The following is a 21417-nucleotide window of genomic DNA, read 5'->3' as shown; positions in this document are numbered from 1 at the left end:
CCTATTTCTGCTATGAGCTGAGATCTGTTTCTGCTGTGTAGTGAGATTTGTTGTGTGGTGGAATCTATTTATGTTATGTGGTGTGATCTATTTCAGTTGTGTGGTGGGGATATCTCTGTTGTTTAGTGGGATATGTTGTGTGGTTGGTGGGATCTATTTCTGCCATGTGGTGGGATCTGCTGTGTAGTGGTATCTATTTCTGCTATGTGGCGTGACCTATCTCTGTTGCGTAGTGGGATCTATTTCTGCTATGTGGTTATATCTATTTCTGCTGTCTGGTGGGATCTGTTATGTGGTGTGATCTATTTCAGTTGTGTGGTGGGAATATCTCTGTTGTGTGGTTGGTGGGATCTATTTCTGCTATGTAGTGGGATCTGCTGTGTAGTGATATATGTTTCTGCTATGTGGCAGAATCTATCTCTGTTGTGTAGTGGGATCTATTTCTGCTGTTTGGTGGGATCTGATGTGTGGTGTAATCTAATTCTGCTGGGTGGTAGAATCTGTATCTGCTGTGTGGTTGGTGGGATCTATTTCTGCCACAAGGTAGGATCTGTTGTGTGGTGGGATCTATTTCTATTGTGTGGTTGGTGAGATAAACTTCTGACAAGTGGTCGGATCTGCTGTGTTGTAGAATCTATTTCTGTTGTGTGGTTGGTGAGATCTATTTGGGATCTGTTGTGTGGTGAGATCTATTCCTGTTGTGTGGTTAGTGGGATAATCTTCTGCCAAGTGGTCGGATCTGATGTGTGGTGGGATCTATTTCTGTTGTGTGGTTGGTGAGATAAACTTCTGCCAAGTGGTCAGATCAGCTGTGTTGTAGAATCTATTTCTGTTGTGTGGTTGGTGGGATCAATTTCTGCCATATAGTGGGATCTGCTGTGTTGTGGAGTCTATTTTTGTTGTGTGGTTGGCGGGATCTATTTTTACTGTGTGGTGGGACCTGTTGTGTGGTGGTATCTCTTTCTGCTATGTTGTGGGATCTATCTCTGTTGTGCATAGGGATCTATTTCTGCTGTGTTGTGAAACTACTTCTGATGTGTGATGGGAACTATATCTATCACTTGGCTTGGAATGAACTGTCAACTTCAATATAACTTCCCTGCATTAATAAGTGGTGGAAGATGACTGAATTTTTTCCTTAAAACTAAGTAAATATTTACATATTTGTATATATATTGTTGTTACCTTGACAGACCTATTTGGTCCATTCCAACACGACTGTCCATTTTCATATTTCTGAGCAGCATATTTATCTTCCCCTGGACCATCCCATTTTCCCCAGTTTCTATAAACAGAAAATTAAACTACTTGTAACAATCCTTACCTTACAGCTTTTGTTCTGTAATTTTTGTCTAGATATACAAAAATCAAAACAGAATGCTCCTAATTTACAACTTTTTTGCTGGAGAAAAGGATGCCCTTACAAAATGTTCTAAGCATTTTCAGTACAATAGAAATCTTACAATGTAAGTATATAGTTAGCTTTATTTGAAAACATGTATGATGTAAAATTCATCACTGTGTGGTTGCTATCGTTGCAACTTTAGAATCAAAGATAAGAAAGAGATATACCCTAGGGAGGTTTCAGAACCTCCAGACTTTGGTCGCTGTGTAGCTCTATCAAAGGCACATAGTTTGTAAGTATATTCTCTGTCTGTATATTCATAACAATTCCCCTTTAAAACACTATATTCTTCATTGGGACCATAGTCAGTACCTAAATATGACTGCAGATCTCTGAAACAGGTACATAAACATGGTTCATACAGAACTTTCAAAACAAAATTCAAGTACTTTTCAAGGATTTTCCCCCCATTTTCAAGGACTAAAAAATAACATTTGTCGCATTTATTTCTTTACCCATGAAGAATTCTGTCGATTTTCTACAAAATAAACACCGCGACAATAACCCGGAAATGACCTTCAATTCAGCACCAATAAAATTTCACACTGTGATAACTGCGTTTAGAGTACTAAAACCAATCCCTGTACCATACCGTTTTATTTTTTACTCGTCGATAAGCCCTGTCGAACATTTTTTTTGATATTTTGGTCTGATCTGTTATTTTTGCTGATTTTCTATTTGCAGAACATCAATTCAAGGACAAATTATCAAAATTTACTTGTTTTTTTTTTCAAAATTCAAGTACTTTTCAAAGAGTTTTTGGCAGTTTCAAATGCAAGTACTTTTCAAGTACTAGGCATCAAATTCAAGTACTTTTCAAGAATTGTGCGAACCATGATAAACATCAATTTACCTAGGTCTTTTTTTCCTTGAGCATCAAGTGCTATGATAATGAACGTACGAATGACATGTATATAATAATCAATACATCTAGAAAATATCAATAAAGATTTCAATATGATCTTGTTTAGTTCTTATTGGACCGACATCAACATTCAATGCACGAAATTATCAATAATTTACATGCTATCACTAAACATTAAAATAGTTCTGTTATATATGTAAATTTACATTTTACCTGATCTGATTTTCTGTTTCCTTTAGTTTAGCATCAGCGTCATTGAACTGTTGTCTTGCTTCATCAGCAGCTGTTCAATAAACATAAATACTCATTCAAAGGTATGCTACACAATCTCCATAAAATCTTTCATTTGACATTACATTTTACTTAACAAAAAGACCTTTTTAACTTTATATATAATAGCACAGCCCATTGCTTTGAGGTTTTGCACAGGTTAACACTTCCTTTAAGCCATCTGAAGTATGAAACCCAATAAAGTATAAAGTATGGAAATAAGCAAGAAATGGACATACTGGTATGTTTGTCACTTTTATGAAAATTCAGCATTCAATCATGCAAGTGTGAGTTGTCCATACATAATGGATTAAAGCAAAAATCATATACACAAATGTACAGGGACTATATTTTTTGTCACTGATTTTCAACCAAAACATTCAAAATCATTATCAGTAATTTCTAGAAGCTTCTTTGAATGTAGCTGAAAAGGATTTCAATATGAACACCAATCAGAAATAGTAAAATCTGAAACAGTAAAACCAGTAAATATATAACCTGCAATGAGAGCTTTGGTTGCCTCATCATAATCTGGCATTTTATCCTCTTCCTGTTGATCTTTGTTGTCTTCTGTCTTGTTTTCCTCCTGTAAAATATATATACTAACATGGTTCTATTGATCTGTTAGTTAAACAAAGGAGGGAAACAAGCATTGTATATTCTGCAACAAACAATGGTTGACACACATAATGGTGACAGGACATTATGATGTCAAAATACAGTACCACGACGTTTGGTTCATTTAATACAAGTAAAGGTCAGCATAATTTTTATCATCATATTTCAATAAGCACAGGGTTGATCCAGATATAATGTCAATTCGACCTTTGTCCATTTATTCATCATTGTATTATTATAGAAATTAGATCAAGATGTAAGCTAATTCCATTATGATTAAATGGATAAATATTATTTTTAGGGCTGTTTCGTTTCAAATATTTAGAAATTTAACCCCACATTAGAAGTAAATAAAAGAGTTCTTCATGACTTGTGATTATCATCTGATTAACAATGTGGAGCCCTTGAAAATTAGATAAGGAACGTATTTGTCGATATGGAACCAGAGTTAAATATTCTTAATTCAAGGTGTTTTAAGTTATGTTGCAGGGTAATAACCATGGACATTCTTGTCAAATCATCACAGAGAATATTCTCTCACCTGCTGATCAAACTAACAACCTCTTGACAGATGTCACAATTTTTTTTCACAAGCTTTCATTGTTTTTTTTGTGTATTGTAACTTTTCATGAGCTACTGCAATTATCTATGGCCTAGATTAAACTAAATTTAAACTATATATATTCTGAAAGTATATTAAACAGCAAAATGTTCTGCCATTTAATACAGCAGGCCCTGACTTGCTGGTTTACATTGTGACAAAGAGTGCACCTGTCTCAGCCAACTATTTTTGACTTTTGAAATACTCTATTTTTTTTATCAGACTAGTTGTCACTTTTCTCAATTTTGATTAATTGAAGGGCCATAACCAAAAAGCAACTAAAACTATTTAACTGGTTCTTGAACTAGGTCAAGATATTATGCCCATTGACAATGTAAGCTTTGTGAACTCTGGATACTATCAATTTTGACAATTTTAAGTAAATCAAGGGCCATAACTCAAAGAGTGACTTGTACTTTCTGGTTGTTATTGCACTTGACCAAGATATGCCCATAAAAAATGTGACAAAGTTTGCTGAATATTAGATAAGAACTACTATAGTTGCAGAATGGACACTGTTAATTTCTCGTAATTTGACTAATTCAAGGACTGTAACTCCAGAGCCACTGGAACAAGAGCTGTCGGAGAACAGCAACGCTCGACTATTTAACAGCCTTGTCGCTTGAATGAATAAGAAAGACGAAAAAGGGGCATAATTTAGTAAAAAAGTAAAATAGGGTTATGGAACCTGCATAGTGCTTATCAGCTCATGACAGTGGACAAGTGTATGAAGTTTCAATCCATTCCCATTAGTGGGTACTGAGATACCAGCTTACATATAAGAATTTAACCCAAAAACTCCTAAGTTGAAAAAGGGGCATAATTTTGTAAAATGCAAAGTTGAGTTATTGACCCTTTGCACTGCACGTCATATCATGAAAGTGAACTAGTGTGTGAAGTTTCAATCCTTTCCCATTAGTGGATACTGAGATACCAGCTTACATACAAAAACTTTAACCAAAAATTTCTATGTTGAAAAAGGGGCATAATTTTGTAAAAATCAAAATAAAGTTATGGGACCTGCTTTGTGCATGTCAATCATGACAGTGAACAAGTGTGTGAAGTTTCAATCCATTCCATTAGTGAGTACTGAGATACCAGCTTACATACAAAACCTTAACCAAAAAATTCTAAGTCGAAAAAGGGGCATAATTTTGTAAAAAAGCAAAATAGAGTTATGGAACCTGTGCAATGTAAGTCAGTTTATCACAGTAAATAAGTGTGTGAAGTTTCAATCCATTCCCACAAGTGGTTACTGAGATACAAGCTTACATACAAAACCTTAACCAAAATTTCTAAGTCAAAAAAGGGGCATAATTTTGTAAAAAAGCAAAACAGAGTTATGGAACCTGTGCAATGTAAGTCAGTTTATCACAGTGAATAAGTGTGTGAAGTTTCAATCCATTCCCACAAGTGGTTGCTGAGATACCAGCTTACATACAAAAACTTAACCAAATCGGGACGCGGACGCGGACGCCGACGCCGACGCGGACGCCGACGCATGGGCGAGTCCAATAGCTCTACTATTCTATGAATAGTCGAGCTAAAAATCAAGATGACTATCTAGACTGAAATAATATGCCCATAAACATTTATGACCCAATATGGTGAACACTGTATAAGAACTGCTAGACAATGGACACAAGTCAATTTACACAATCTTAACGGTATAAAGAGGAAAGAACTGAAATAAAAAAAAAACAGCTCTGAAAATAAAAATGTTCACACAGTTGTGTTATCACATAAACAAACATAATGTGAGGTTTTTTTTAATAATATTTTGAATGAAAACCACAAAACAAGAAGTGACCTATGAATGGCCAAAGGATTATCATTTCAACACAATAGAAAAACTGACTAAAGAAACAGTTTCACCAAATCACCAATACCAATGTTAACATAGAATCCCAAATACCATAGACTGACTACATAGAGAAATTTGAAGATAATTACTTGGTCACTAGAAATATTAAACTACCTTTACAATCAAAGCAGGTTGACCCCCTGGAGCTGTACCCTTGGCCGGCTTCTGAAGCATGTAGTTTACATTTAAAGCATAAAAATCCCTGCAAACTTTGATGCTGCAGTCTTTGTTAAGTATTTTACAAAACATAATTTACATTAATGGTACATTTCTCATTTAATAACTGTTTCACTACTGTGCAAATTCAGATGGACTAATTTCAGATATAACAAACTTTGAGCACTGTGCATTGTTCAAAGTTACAGTGAAATCTGTTTTGAACCCAGTTATAATCTAAGCCTGTGAATTACATAGGTTATACATAAGTACTTATCTGTATATTAAAGCAGCATGTTCCTATCTGTATATTAAAGCAGCATGTTCCTATCTGTACATTAAAGGAGTATGTACATATCTGTACATTAAAGGAGTATGTACATATCTATACATTAAAAGAGTATGTACATATCTGTACATTAAAGGGGTATGTACATATCTTTATGTTCAAAAGGTATGTAAATGAATGTACATTAACAGGGCATGTAAATAACTGTACAATAAATGCAGGGTTTCCCCTTGGAAATTTTTATAGCGGGTCACCATGACCTCTTTGTGTTTGATTTTGGAGGTCATTTTCAATTTCAGGGGCACAGTTTTTATAATTATCATTTACTTTTTGAAAAGGAGGAAAGAGAAATAAATTGAAACAAGAGATCACAGAGTGATCTTGGCGCCCACCAATGTGCCATTTTTGAGTGTTCCAAATTTCAAGACTTACTGACTAGCTCAATGTCAAATTTCATTTCTGCACATAACACAAATCTATGCATGTGGTCCAAATTTGAAGCCTGTACCTTCAAAAATGTGAAAGTAGGTCACTAGGTGAATGTCAAGGTCAAAGTTTGTTTCGGTACACAAAACTATGCATAAGTGGTCCTAAATTTGAAGCCTGTAGCTACAGAAATGTGAAAGTAGGTCACTAGGTCAATCTTAAGGTCAAAGTTCCTTTCGGTACACAAAACTATGCAAGTGGTCCAAATTTGAAGGCTGTAGCTTGAGAAATGTAAAAGTAGGTCACTTGGTCAAAATCCAGGTCAAAATTTACTTCGGAATACAAAACTATGCATGTGGTCCAAATTTGAAGCCTGTACCTTCAAAAATGTGAGAGTAGGTCACTACGTCAATGTAAAGGTCAAAGTTTGTTTTGGTACACAAAACTATGCATGTGGTCCAAATTTGAAGGCTTTAGCTTGAGAAATGTAAAAGTAGGTCACTAGGTCAAAATCAAGGTCAAATTTTATTTCGGAATACAAAACTATGCATGTGGTCCAAAATTGAAGCCTGTACCTTAAAAATGTGAAAGTAGGTCACTAGGTCACTAGGTCAATGTAAAGGTCAAAGGTCATTTCAGTACATAAAACTATGCAAGTGGTCCAAATTTGAAGGCTGTAGCTTGAGAAATGTAAAAGTAGGTCACTAGGTCAAAATCAAGGTCAAATTTTATTTCAGAATACAAAACTATGCATGTGGTCCAAATTTGAAGCCTGTAACTTCAAAAATGTGAAAGTAGGTCACTAGGTCAATGTCAAGGTCAAAGTTTTTTTCGGTACACAAAACTATGCATGTAGTCCAAATTTGAAGGCTGTAGCTTGAGAAATGTGAAAGTAGGTCACTAGGTCAAAATCAATGTCAAATTTCATTTTGAAACACGAAACTATGCATATGGTCCAAATCTGATGCCTGTACCTTCAAAAATGTGAAAGTAGGTCACTAGGTCAAAATAAAGGTCAAAGTTTTTTCCAGTAAACAAAATTATGCATGTGGTCCAAATTTGAAGGCTGTAGCTACAGAAATGTGAAAGTAGGTCACTAGGTCAAAATCAAGGTCAACTCATGTCAAGGTTCATCTTGCCTCTCAAAAATATACATGTGGTCCAAGTTTGAATGTTGCAGTTACTGACAAGAACATTTTAAAAGCTTTTCCCTATATAAGTCTATATGAACCATGTGACCCCCGGGGCGGGGCCAAATTTAACCCTATGAGGATAATTTGAACAAACTTGGTAGAGAACCACTAGATGATGCTACATTACAAGTATCAAAGCCCTATGTAGGCTTTGTGGTTTGGACAAGAAGATTTTCAAAGTTTTTCCCTATATAAGTCCATGTAAACCATATGACCCCCAGGGCGGGGCCATATTTGACCCTAGGGGTAAAATTTGAACAATCTTAGTTGAAGACCACTAGGTGATGTCACATACAAAATATCAAACCCCTAGGCACTGTGGTTTTGGACAAGAGGTTATTCAAAGTTTTTCCCTATATAAGTCTATATAAACCATGTGACCCCCAGGGCGGGGCCATATTTGACCCCAGAGAAATAATTTGAATCATCTTGGTAGAGGACCACTAGATGATGCTTCATACCAAATATCAAAGCCCTAGGCTCTGTGGTTTTGGACAAGAAGGTTTTCAAAGTTTTTCCCTATATAAATCTATATAAATTATAGAAATAAACAAAGGGCTATAACTCACTCATAAATTGTTGAACCAGTCTGATTTTCAGGGGGACACAACTAGGGTACCAATACATCATTCTGACAAAGTTTGGTCAAAATCCCCCCTGTAGTTTCTGAGGAGATTGGATAACGAGAAATTGTTAACGGACGGACGGACGAACGGACGGACGGAATGACGGACGGACGGACCACGGACGCAGAGTGATTTTAATAGCCCACCATCTGATGATGGTGGGCTAATAAACGGACCTTTGTGTGATTGCTCTTACAGGTGTTTTTATGCTAACACAGCCAGAACATTATTTAACAGTTAATGTTTTCAATAAAGAGGTAGTCATGTTTATTCCAGAAGGAACCTTGTGGCTACAAAAGACCACACAGCGCTTTTTCTATGCACACAGCAGGTGATGAAAACGTACGTTTTTAGAGCCATTTTGTTGAATGGTTTACATAATCAAGTGATACTGAGGTTTATCAGACTGTTTCTAACTTGTACTGATGTGGGAACCTGTCCTTACATGACTAGATTGGGAACCAAAATACCCTGAAAATTTGGTTTGAAATCCACTTGTGTTATCAACAACACAATCTGAATTATTTTTGCTGCCCTTGAGAATATGGTGTGCCAAAATGAAAAAAAAAATGTGCATCACGGTAAACCTTGAAAGGAACAAGTACATACTGCATATTGAAAAGGCAAATTAAAGGGGCACGAACAAATCTGTATATTAAAAGAGCAAAATACATATTTGTACATTAAACAGACATGCAGATATATGTGCATTAAAAGGTCATGCACATATCTGAACATTAAAGGGGAATTTTTTATCTTAACATGAAAGAGCTATGTACCTATCTGTACATTAAAGGAGCATGTATGTATGTATCTGTTTATTTAAGGGGCATGTGTGTATCTGTACATTAAAGGGCCATGTAAGGTCTACTACACTAGCCCAGCAGCAAACATTTGATATTGATGTCAAATTAAAAAACAATAATAAATGATTTTTAGCTGTATATCTTTGAAAAAAAAATCTACAGTAACTGTTGTGATATACATTTGGAGTCAAGCCCCTTTAAGTGAAAAACATTTAGGACACAACAAAGATGCTAACCTTTTGTACTATACAATGTATCTCTGAAGATACCACTAACCTCATAACAGACACATTCAACATGAAAGTATGACTTACATATTCCTCACTATCTTCATACTCATCATCGTCATCATCATCATCATTGTCATCATCTACAACATCATCGTGAGGAGTTGGAGAATCAGGTAAACTTGCCTATAATTAAAACAGCACCAGGATATATAAGAAGGTATAAATTGTCAATGAAAGATGCAGTTCTATTTTCATGGATACCTTAATAGGTTAGTTAGAGATATTCAGAGCATCTGCTCATAGCTGTACCTTTAAAATCTTGTTTCGTCTTTTACAAAAACCAAATTTTGTTTGAAGTCCAGAATACTCTTATTTCATCTCTGAAATAATTATTCAATATCTAAATTCAATCTTTTTGCCAATTTATTAACCTTTCTATGCGAAAAGAACTAGACATTAAACTAGATTAGTGTCTCCACTTCCTGTCATGATACGGTTACATGTCACCTGTTGACAATGGAAGACAAATAAACTCGGTTACATGTCACCTGTTGACAATGGAAGACAAATAAACTTTCATATAACAATGGGTTGGGAGTGTGAGTCCTCAGGAGTGGCGAGGGGTTGTGCATACTACAAAACATCACCAAGAAACACACAAGATAAAACAAGAGCTGTCCATAAGACAGCACGCTCAACTTTTCTCAGTGCTTGACTCTGAATTAGAGCTTTTCAGTTAAATTCTAAGTTAAAGGGGCATAACTCTGTCAACATTCAATCAGAGTTATGGGGACTGTTTCTCCTGGTGTAGACTTTGATAGTTAATAACTATTTTAAGTTTCAAGTCTAAAGTTTGTGACACAAAAGCCAGTTTATGCATTTTTTGACAAATTCAATAGTCATAACTCTGGTCAGGCTGAGTGAAATCCGTAACAAAACTCAAGAGCACAACTTCACAATCATGCTAAATAATATTCCTGTAAGTTTTCATGATTTTTATGATACATGCAACACAAACTTTTAGGCCCTTATTTTTTATTTAGGCAACTCAAATAAAACTCCAGGCAAACAACTTCACATGCTGAATAACAATCCTATAAAGTTTAATAACTCTAGGTCAAATACTTTTTGAGATATGCATGGGTAAAATTCGTAAGGACAATCTGATGGACATCCAAAATGACAGACGTACTGACAAGGGTAAATCTAAGTGCCCCCAAAAATTTGGGAGGCACAAAATGTACAATTAAGGTATTGGACCCCTAACAGTAATGTTTAACAAGAGCTGTCACAGGAGACAGCGCGCTCGACTATTTCGATGCTGGATAGTGAAACTGGGCACATCTGAGGAAACTAGAGCTGTCACTGGAGTGTTTAATGACTCCAATTGTAGATGAAGATATTGCACAATAGCCTGTGTCTATGTCAAAAATATCAACTTAAAGTAATAAGAAAGGTAAAGATAAAATGTATCAAAACACTATATAAGTATATCCTAAGCAAAAAGGGGCATAATTCATTAAATTTTGGTGCCAGAGTTATGCAGCTTGTGTCATATAGTAAGGGTGATGATGTTGAACAACCATTTTAAGTTTGAATCAAATCCATTCAGTAATAACAGAGACAGAGTGAAAGTGCATCAAAACTTTAACCTAAAATTCTAAGTAAAAAGGGGGAATAATTAATGAAAAATTGGTGCCAGAGTTATGCACCTTGCGTCATATGGTGTGGGTGATGATGTTGAACAACTATTTTAAGTTTGAATCAAATCCATTCAGTAATAACAGAGACAGAGTGAAACTGCATCAAAACTTTAACCTAAAATTCTAAGTAAAAAGGGGGAATAATTAATGAAAAATTGGTGCCAGAGTTATGCACCTTGCGTCATATGGTGTGGGTGATGATGTTGAACAACTATTTTAAGTTTGAATCAAATCCATTCAGTAATAACAGAGACAGAGTGAAAGTGCATCAAAACTTAAACCTAAAATTCTAAGTAAAAAGGGGAAATAATTAATGAAAAATTGGTCCCAGAGTTATGCACCTTGTGTCATATGATAAGAGTAATGATGTTGAACAATTGTTTAAGTTTGAATCAGATCCATTCAGTTATAACAGAGATAGAGTGAAAGTGCATAAAACTTTAACATGAAATTCTAAATAAAAAGGGAAATAACTCATGAAAAATTGTGCCAGTGTTATGCATCTTGTGTCATATGATGTGGGTGATGATGCTGAACAACTATTTTAAGTTTGAATCAAATCCATTCAGTAATAACAGAGGTAGACTGAAAGTGCACCAAAACTTTAACATGAAATTCTAAGTAAAAAGGGGTAATAATTCATGAAAAGATGGTGCCAGAGTTATGCACTTTGTGTCATATGATGTGGGTGATGATGCTGAACAACTATTTTAAGTTTGAATCAAATCCATTCAGTAATAACTGAGGTAGAGTGAAAGTGCACCAAAACTTTAACCTGAAATTCTAAGTAAAAAGGGGGAATAATTCATGAAAAGATGGTGCCAGAGTTATGCACCTTGTGTAATATGATGTGGGTGATGATGTTGAACAACTTTTTTAAGTTTGAATCAAATCTATTCAGTAATCGCAGAGACAGAGTGAAAGTGCATCAAAACTTTAACCTGAAAATCTAAGTGAAAAGGGGGGATAATTCATGAAATATTGGTGCCAGAGTTATGGCCCTTATGACAGATGATGATGAGGAGTAAGTATTTCAAGTTTGAATCAAATCCATCCAGTAATTATAGAGATAAGTTGAAAAAAGAGAAAGTGCACCAAAACTTTAACCAAGGTGGGGATGCAGAAAGACGCCAACGCCGACGCAGGGGCGAGTAGGATAGCTCTCCTTATACTTTGTATAGTCGAGCTAAAAAATTGCATTTGCTTGGTATATTCTTAAAGTTGACCATGTTTTGCACTGTGTTGCAAATTTTAAACAACTTTTACCGTGCTGTTTTTTGTAAATTTTGTATAATTTATGGTATTTCCTAAAGCTCAAGTAGAGACAAATTTCAAAGTGATGGTCACTATCTAAAACGTTTGCAGAGAATTCATTATAGCATTAATTTTGAAAAAAGAAACATCAAACTTTTGTTAAACAATTATAAAACACAAAATAAAACTGTGAATATCATTTTTTTCTAGGGTACCTCAAGCAAACAGATTTAATGAGACAGAATTCTAACTCAAACATTGAAAAATTAAAGTCAAATCCTGTGGGTCTGTTTTGAATTTTGCTAATTTCATTCAAAAATAACCTTGGGGCAGAAGTAAAACTTACCTGCATTTCTTCCACATTATGTAATCTAAAGAATGAAGGCAAAATAGAGAACTTTTACTGCACGTAACTCAGTATTTTTAAAGATGTCTAACTCTTCCCCTCCTGAATCAGAGGTAAATTCACTTTGAACAGCAAGAAATCGCTTATAAAATGAAAATTTTCAACTTTGTACAACACATCCATAATAAGTCTTAAAATAAGTCAAAAAACCTACTAGAAAAAGGAAAATATGGGAAAAAAATTTTGGTCCCAGTTGGGCTTGAACCTACGCCTCCTAAAAATTGCAGTCAAAGTTGGTTTATGGTAGGAATTGAATACTCTTCAAAAAGGAGATACCCTATTACGGGTCCAATACCTTAAAATAGTCTCTAAATTGTACAAGCAAATATGATATAAGGTGCAAAGGTATAAATGAGACAACTGGATGATAATAAATAATTGAGCCATGCCATGAGAAAACCAACATAGTGGGTTTGCGACCAGCATGGATCCAGACCAGCCTGCGCATCCGTGCAGTCTGGTCAGGATCCATGCTGTTCGCTTTCAAAGCCCTAATGGAATTAGAGAAACTAATAGCGAACAGCATGGATCCTGACCAGACTGTGCGGATGCGCAGGCTGGTCTGGATCCATGCTGGTCGCAAACCCACTATGTTGGTTTTCTCATGGCACGGCTCAATTATATTTATATAAATACAAGATGTCCTGTGACCTTATAAACTGTTACTGTGTGATATGTATCTCTCCTTTTACAAAAATCACCTAAAGATGTAAAAATGATTGTTTGCAAACTAAATTTATGTTACCATGGAAATGACTCACATGACCTTTATATTCAACCTTAAAATTCAAAGTCGGTTAAGGAATACATTTCAGCTTTTTAACTGTATTTCATAATGACCCATGCAAGCATGCATGATTTTTCAATATATGTCAGATGACAAGTACTGCTTTTCAAATAAATCAAAATAGCACTACATTACTTTAAAAATTTTAATTTGCTCACTGTATACAATATCAAAGAGATACGGATGTATTTTATTCTAAGCTATACATTCAAAAAGCTTACACAAAATTAAGCAAAGTGAAAATAGAAGATCATTACAATACCCAGACAAAATATACTACATGTACACAATAATAGAAGTACCCGCTTAGCAAACAGCTGTCTCTGCCTTTCAACAGCAGGGTTTCTATGTCTTGGAAACCCAGGTCTCAATGGGGGTGGTAACACCTCAAAAATTAAAAATACCAAATGTTTACAAGTGTAAGCTACAATGTATACGTGTCTTTATCACATGTTTGACATCGCAGAAGTGAAATAAAGCCATTACATAACAACAGCACCACCAAGTGGGGCAATATACGCCTGAAGGGTTACATCAGAGGATGGGAGCAAAATTTTAAGAACTTGACTTTGAAAAAATCAAAATCTAAGTCCACAAAAAATTCTTTGCCAGGTACAGGTATGTCAAAATACACCTAAAAATTGGAGGTACCATCCATGTTGTACTACAGAAAAGTGGTCTCAGTTTTTCCCTACGGCCAATAATAAAGAAGTTTCAAAATAAGCTATTTATAGTAACATAAAAGGGAAGTAATTCAAAAAAAAAATATTGTAAGTGAGCAAAAAAGAGATCTGCAAAATGAAAACAAGAGCACTGCAATGCAGAGCAATATACACAAAGCAAAGTCATATATGACCTTTGACCCTTAAGTGTGACCTTGACCTTGAAGCAAGTCATCCGGAATATGTGCTCTGCATGTCGTCTCAGTGTGGTGAACATTTCTGCCAAGTTTCTTTGAAATCCTTCCAGCAGTTCAAGAGTTACAGAGCGGACACGAAACAAACTGATGTGACTTTTGACCCCTGAGTGTGACCTTGACCTTGAAACGAGTCATCCTTCACATGCGCTCTGCACGTTGTCTCGGTGTGGTGAACATTTGTGTCAAGTTTCTTTGAAATCCTTCCAGGGGTTAAAGAGTTACAGAGAGGACACAAAACGAACTGATATGATCTTTGACTCCAGTGTGACCTTGACCTTGAAGCGAGACATCCAAAACATGCGCTCTGCACGTCGTCTTGGTGAGGTGAACATTTGTGTCAAGTTTCCTTGAAATCCTTCAAGGGTTTCAAGAGTTACAGAGCGGACACGAAATTACTGACAGACGGACGGACAGGCGGACACCAGCGTCATAACATAATACGTCTCTTCGGGCGTATAATAAATCAAAGGAATAAAGCTGTCATTCTGAAACTTCTTAAAATTATTTGTTGTCAAGTTTTACTTTGTAGAAAAAGATTTTACACTGAACTTATGAAGTGACTGGACTTTGCGTTTTCAAGCTAAAAAAGTTCTGAAATACATGCAAGTGTTCATATATTTCTCATTTTACCAGCAATAATGATTGGGATTGCTAAACAATAGGCCTGTCTGCTAAAAATGTAGAACAATGGAACAGTCTGATACCCTACAAATTTACATGTTGTGACAGACTGCTAATATTTAAGCTCTGACTGGGACTCAGGCCCATGAACTTTCACAGTAACGGCAGATAACTCTACCACAGCAAAATAACAACATGTTCTATAGCATAGCAATGTTAGTGCACCTTTAATCTCTACTCCACTATTTTTTGTGAACATAAACAGTTTTGTGACAGTGACATGTTCAGAGTACTCTCAGTCATTATGTTTACCATCTTATTCACGCTAACACCAATTTTCATGAAAACCTAGACTATAGTTTTTTTTCTCAACATTTTTTGGTGCTCGAAACTGCCAGAGTTTCTCTTTTGTAGTTTTTAAAGTATGAAATTACTATCTGGCAGTACCAGAGAAATATAACTTACACTGAAATCTTTTATATTTGCCATTTTAGTAGCTGATGAACCTCAAAGATAGCAAGCTTTGTCTAAATTTTAACAATGATCTTATGAATTTTGATAGGATTTCAACCTTTAGGAAGTTACAGGTACAAACTTAATACCTCCCAGCATCACACAAATTCATTAGCATTCCCTGTCACTCAGTATTATGACTAAGATCAACTGTCATTCATTCATTCCTAATTATAAAGTCCATTGTTCACATTTACTCCTTACTGGTGCAAGTAAAAATAAGAGTACACTCTCTAATTTATATCATATTTTAGATAAATGAAAAGCAAGGGCTCCTATTCTTTTTCTGGAATCTACTGCAATTTTATCTCTTCATCATTTTTCTCTGTCAACAGATTTTATGTCAACTGTCACCATACTAAACAACTATGTGACTATATAAGTCAAATAACATGAAAATACTCCAATTAAATAACAACAGCCTACCTCTGGAGGTTCTGTCGTAACTTCCTGATTATCTCCCTTAGCTTGCTCTTCACTGTCTGGAGACTTGTAAAACTGTTTGATATTAGGCCAAACTTTTAATATAAAATGATCCTGATCCACTTCTTCCTCTCCTTCCAGATGTTCCTATAATAAATGGAACTGTTCATTGTATTTTCAAACTCTATAATGTGAGAACTGTTAAAACAAGACTACTGTCCAGCAATAAGTATTTTACTGGAAGCTGCAGTTCAGTAGTTAACTGTTGGTACTGTCAGCAGCAGTTGAATAGTTAACTGCTGTTACCAGTCAGTAGCAGTCAGGTAGTTAACTGCTGATTCCAGTCAGTAGCAGTCAGGTAGTTTACTGCTTATACCAAGCAGTAGCAGTCAGGTAGTTAACTGCTGATACCATAAAAACACTATTTTTCATGGTTATCAGCAGTTTACTGACTGGTATAAGCAGTAAACTACCTGACTGCTACTGACTGGTATCAGCAGTTAACTACCTGACTGCTACTGACTGGTATAAGCAGTAAACTACCTGACTGCTACTGACGGTATCTGCAGTTAACTACCTGACTGCTGCTGACTGGTATAAGCAGTTAACTACCTGACTGCTGCTGCTTGGTATAAGCAGTAAACTACCTGACTGCTATTGGCTGGTATCAGCAGTTAACTACCTGACTGCTTCTGACTGGTATCAGCAGTTAACTACTTGACTGCTGCTGCTTGGTATAAGCAGTAAACTACCTGACTGCTGCTGCTTGGTATAAGCAATAAACTACCTGACTGCTACTGACTGGTATCAGCAGTTAACTACCTGACTGCTACTGACTGGTAACAGCAGTTAACTATTCAACTGCTGCTGACAGTACCAACAGTTAACTACTGAACTGCTGCTGACTGGTATCTGCAGTTAACTACCTGACTGCTACTGACTGGTATCAGCAGTTAACTACTTGACTGCTGCTGCTTGGTATAAGCAGTAAACTGCTGCTGCTTGGTATAAGCAATAAACTACCCGACTGCTGCTGACTGGTATCAGCAGTTTACTACCTGACTGCTACTGACTGGTAGCAGCAGTTAACTATATTCAACTGCTGCTGACAGTACCAGCAGTTAACTACTGAACTGCTACTGACTAGTATCTGCAGTTAACTACCTGACTGCTACTGACTGGTACCAGCAGTTAACTACCTGACTGTTACTGACTGGTACCAGCAGTTAATTACCTGACTGCTGCTGACTGGTATCAGCAACTAACTACCAGACTGCTGCTGACAAGTACCAGCAGTTAACTACTTGACTGCTACTGACTGGTACCAGCAGTTAACTACCTGACTGCTACTGACTGGTACCAGCAGTTAACTACCTGACTGCTGCTGACTGGTATCAGCAACTAACTACCTGACTGCTACTGACAAGTACCAGCAGTTAACTACTTGACTGCTGCTGACAGATAACAGCAAGTAACTACCTGACTGTTGCTGACAGGTATCAGCAGTTAACTATTCCACTGCTGCTGACAGTACAAGCAGTTAACTACTGAACTGCTGCTGACTAGTATCTGCAGTTAACTACCTGACTGCTACTGACTGGTACCAGCAGTTAACTACCTGACTGTTACTGACTGGTACCAGCAGTTAACTAGAACTGTCACAGGAGTGACTCATACCCCCACCATACAGTCTTGTCACAGAAGAATGGCAACCATAAGAAATCTTAACAAGAGCACCGCCTTGCGGGTGCTGACGCTCATCTGATTTTTTTTGTATAATAGAAATATTGTCCTACCCATGATTTTCTAAGTCTAAAAAGGGCCATCACTCTTGCAAAAAGCAGGATAGAGTTATGTTTCTTGATGTACAGTGTCCACTTATGATGGTGAAAAACTGTTGCAAGTTTTAAAGCAATAGCTTTGATAGTTTATGAGAAAAGTTGACTTAAACATAATATTCAACCAAGAAAATGATTTTTCTAAGTCCAAAAAGGGCAATAATTATTGCAAAAAGCAGGATGGAGTTATGTTGCTTGCTGTACAGGGTCAGCTTATGATGGTGAACAAGAGTTGCAAGTTTTAAAGCAATAGCTTCGATAGTTTAAGAGAAAAAGTTGACCTAAACATAAAACTTAACCAAGAAATCTGATATTTTCTAAGTCCAAAAGGGGCCATAAATCTTGCAAAAAGCAGGATGGAGTTATGTTTCTTGCTGTACAGGGTCAGCTTATGATGGTGAACAAGTGTTGCAAGTTTTAAAGGAATAGCTTTGATAGTTTAGGATAAAAGCTGACCTAAACATAAAACTTAACCAAGAAAACTGATTTTCTAAGTCCAAAAGGGCAATAATTATTGCAAAAAGCAGGATGGAGTTATGTTGCTTGCTGTACAGGGTCAGCTTATGATGGTGAACAAGTATTGCAAGTTTCAAAGCAATAGCTTTGATAGTTTAGGAGAAAAGTTGACCTAAACATAAAACTTAACCAAGAAATCTGATATTTTCTAAGTACAAAAGGGGCCATAAATCTTGCAAAAAGCAAGATGGAGTTATGTTTCTTGCTATACAGGGTCAGCTTATGATGGTGAACAAGTATTCCAAGTTTCAAAGCAATAGCTTTGATAGTTTAGGAGAAAAGCTGACCTAAACATAAAACTTAACTAGGCAACGCCGACGCCGACGCCGACGCCGACAACCGCTCAAGTGATGACAATAACTCATCATTTTTTTTCAAAAAATCAGATGAGCTAAAAATACTTAGTCTTTGGAGTACTTCATCCTGGGCTTCCACATGTAAGTAATACTAGTATAATACTAGTATAGTAATACTAGTAAATATATTAAATCTCTAATATTAGAGATACACTAAAAGTGAATACAAAAAAGTGTCTTACCGACCCATGTTACCACAGAAAAATGTATTTACTTTTTACATAGGACTTATAATAAAAAAGTTAGAAAAATACCTAAAATATTGAAAATCTAAAAATAGGATTTCTAAAAATAGACCAATTCCTGGAATTTAAGGTGAAGAAACTCCATACAAAAGTTAAACAAGAGCACCGCCTTGCGGGTGCTGACGCTCATCTGATTTTTTTTGTGTAATAGAAATATTGTCCTACCCATGATTTTCTAAGTCTAAAAAGGGCCATCATTCTTGCAAAAAGCAGGATAGAGTTATGTTTCTTGATGTACAGTGTCCACTTATGATGGTGAAAAACTGTTGCAAGTTTTAAAGCAATAGCTTTGATAGTTTATGAGAAAAGTTGACTTAAACATAATACTCAACCAAGAAAATGATTTTCTAAGTCCAAAAGGGGCAATAATTATTGCAAAAAGCAGGATGGAGTTATGTTGCTTGCTGTACAGGGTCAGCTTATGATGGTGAACAAGTGTTGCAAGTTTCAAAGCAATAGCTTTGATAGTTTAAGAGAAAAAGTTGACCTAAACATAAAACTTAACCAAGAAATCTGATATTTTCTAAGTCCAAAAGGGGCCATAAATCTTGCAAAAAGCAGGACGGAGTTATGTTTCTTGCTATACAGGGTCAACTTATGATGGTGAACAAGTGTTGCAAGTTTTAAAGCAATAGCTTTGATAGTTTAGGATAAAAGCTGACCTAAACATAAAACTTAACCAACAAAAATGATTTTCTAAGTCCAAAAGGGGCAATAAATCTTGCAAAAAGCAAGATGGAGTTATGTTTCTTGATGTACAGGGTCTGCTTATGATGGTGAACAAGTATTCCAAGTTTCAAAGCAATAGCTTTGATAGTTTAGGAGAAAAGTTGACCTAAACATAAAACTTAACCAAGAAATCTGATATTTTTTAAGTACAAAAGGGGCCATAAATCTTGCAAAAAGCAAGATGGAGTTATGTTTCTTGCTATACAGGGTCAGCTTATGATGGTGAACAAGTATTCCAAGTTTCAAAGCAATAGCTTTGATAGTTTAGGAGAAAAGCTGACCTAAACATAAAACTTAACCAGGCAACGCTGACGCAGACGCCGACGCCGACAACCGCTCAAGTGATGACAATAACTCATCATTTTTTTTCAAAAAATCAGATGAGCTAAAAAGGTTACTTCCCTTTGGCTCTAAGCAAATCAGAATGAGATATAGTGAAAATACATCAAAATTAACCTTAAATTCTAGGTAAAAGGGGACACAATTCAAGAAAAATTAGTGTCAGAGTTATGCACCTTGTGTCACATGATGTGGGTGATGAGGTGGAACATCTATTTTAAGTCTGAATCAAATCCATTCAGTAGTAACTGAGATATAGTGAAAATACATAAAAATTAACCTTAAATTCTAAGTAAAAAGGGGCATAATTCATGAAAAATTGGTGTCAGAGTTATGCACCTTGTGTCACATGATGTGGGTGATGAGGTGGAATATCTGTTTTAAGTTTGAATCAAATCCATTTTGTAATAACTGAGATATAAAGAAAATACATCAAAATCAACCTTAAATTTAAAGTAAAAGGGGACATAATTCATAAAAAATTTATGTCAGAGTTAAGCACCTTATGTCACATGATGTAGGTGGTGAGGTGGAACAACTATTTTAAGTTTGAATCAAATCCATTTAGTAATAACTGAGATATAGTGAAAATACAACAAAATTAACCTTAAATTCTAAGTAAAAGGGGACATAATTCATGAAAACTTGGTGTCAGAGTTATGCACCTTGTGTCACATGATGTGGGCACATGATGTGGGTGATGAGGTGGAACATCTATTTTAAGTTTGAATCAAATCCATTCAGTAGTAACTGAGATATAGTGAAAATACATCAAAATCAACCTTAAATTCTAAGTAAAAAGGGGCATAATTCATAAAAAAATTGGTGTCAGAGTTATGCACCTTGTGTCACATGATGTGGGTGATGAGGTGGAACATCTATTTTAAGTTTGAATCAAATCCATTTAGTAATAACTGAGATAGAGTGAAAATACAGCAAAATTAACCCTAAATTCTAAGTAAAAGGGGACATAATTCATGAAAACTTGGTGTCAAGAGTTATGCACCTTGTGTCACATGATGTGGGTGATAAGGTGGAACATGTATTTTAAGTTTGAATCAAATCCATTTGGTAATAACTGAGATAATAGATTTCGGGACGCGACGGGACGGGACCGGACGGGACGCGACAAAACTGACTCCTATATACCCCCCTCAAACATGTTTGGTGGGGGTATAATTACCTGACTGCTGCTGACTGGTATCAGCAACTAACTACCAGACTGCTGTGACAAGTACCAGCAGTTAACTACTTGACTGCTGCTGACAGATAACAGCAGTTAACTACTCAACTGCTGCTGACTGATACAAGCAGTTAAAGAAGGAACATTCCCTAGTATACCAGTGAAAGCTTGTGAGAGGTTCTCTACAACTTTATATCTCTGTCAATTAATTCGACTGTCTAAAAATAAACCAGAGT

The 21417-nt window shown here is 35.8% G+C and overlaps 1 protein-coding gene across 4 annotated transcripts in view; it reads right to left on the bottom strand.

Moving 5' to 3' along the window:
* Positions 1–21417, bottom strand: part of LOC123525883 (glucosidase 2 subunit beta-like) — a 43093-nt gene that overhangs the window by 5103 nt on the left and 16573 nt on the right. The window contains exons 10-17 of one of the 4 annotated variants that reach the window (XM_053538003.1): positions 15979–16122; positions 13802–13885; positions 9434–9532; positions 5738–5788; positions 3039–3126; positions 2484–2553; positions 1573–1737; positions 1186–1285 (exon numbers count right to left, since the gene is read on the bottom strand). In XM_053538003.1, the coding sequence (XP_053393978.1) occupies positions 1186–1285; positions 1573–1737; positions 2484–2553; positions 3039–3126; positions 5738–5788; positions 9434–9532; positions 13802–13885; positions 15979–16122 (801 nt within the window). The remainder of the gene's footprint in view (positions 1–1185; positions 1286–1572; positions 1738–2483; positions 2554–3038; positions 3127–5737; positions 5789–9433; positions 9533–13801; positions 13886–15978; positions 16123–21417) is intronic. The other 3 variants (XM_053538004.1, XM_053538005.1, XM_053538006.1) reach the window with 3 other exon arrangements.

This window comes from Mercenaria mercenaria, chromosome 3 (genome assembly GCF_021730395.1).
Source record: "Mercenaria mercenaria strain notata chromosome 3, MADL_Memer_1, whole genome shotgun sequence".
NCBI lineage: Eukaryota > Metazoa > Mollusca > Bivalvia > Venerida > Veneridae > Mercenaria > Mercenaria mercenaria.
The sequence above is the reverse complement of the archived record's forward strand: the minus strand, read 5'-3'. Positions and strand labels throughout refer to the sequence as shown.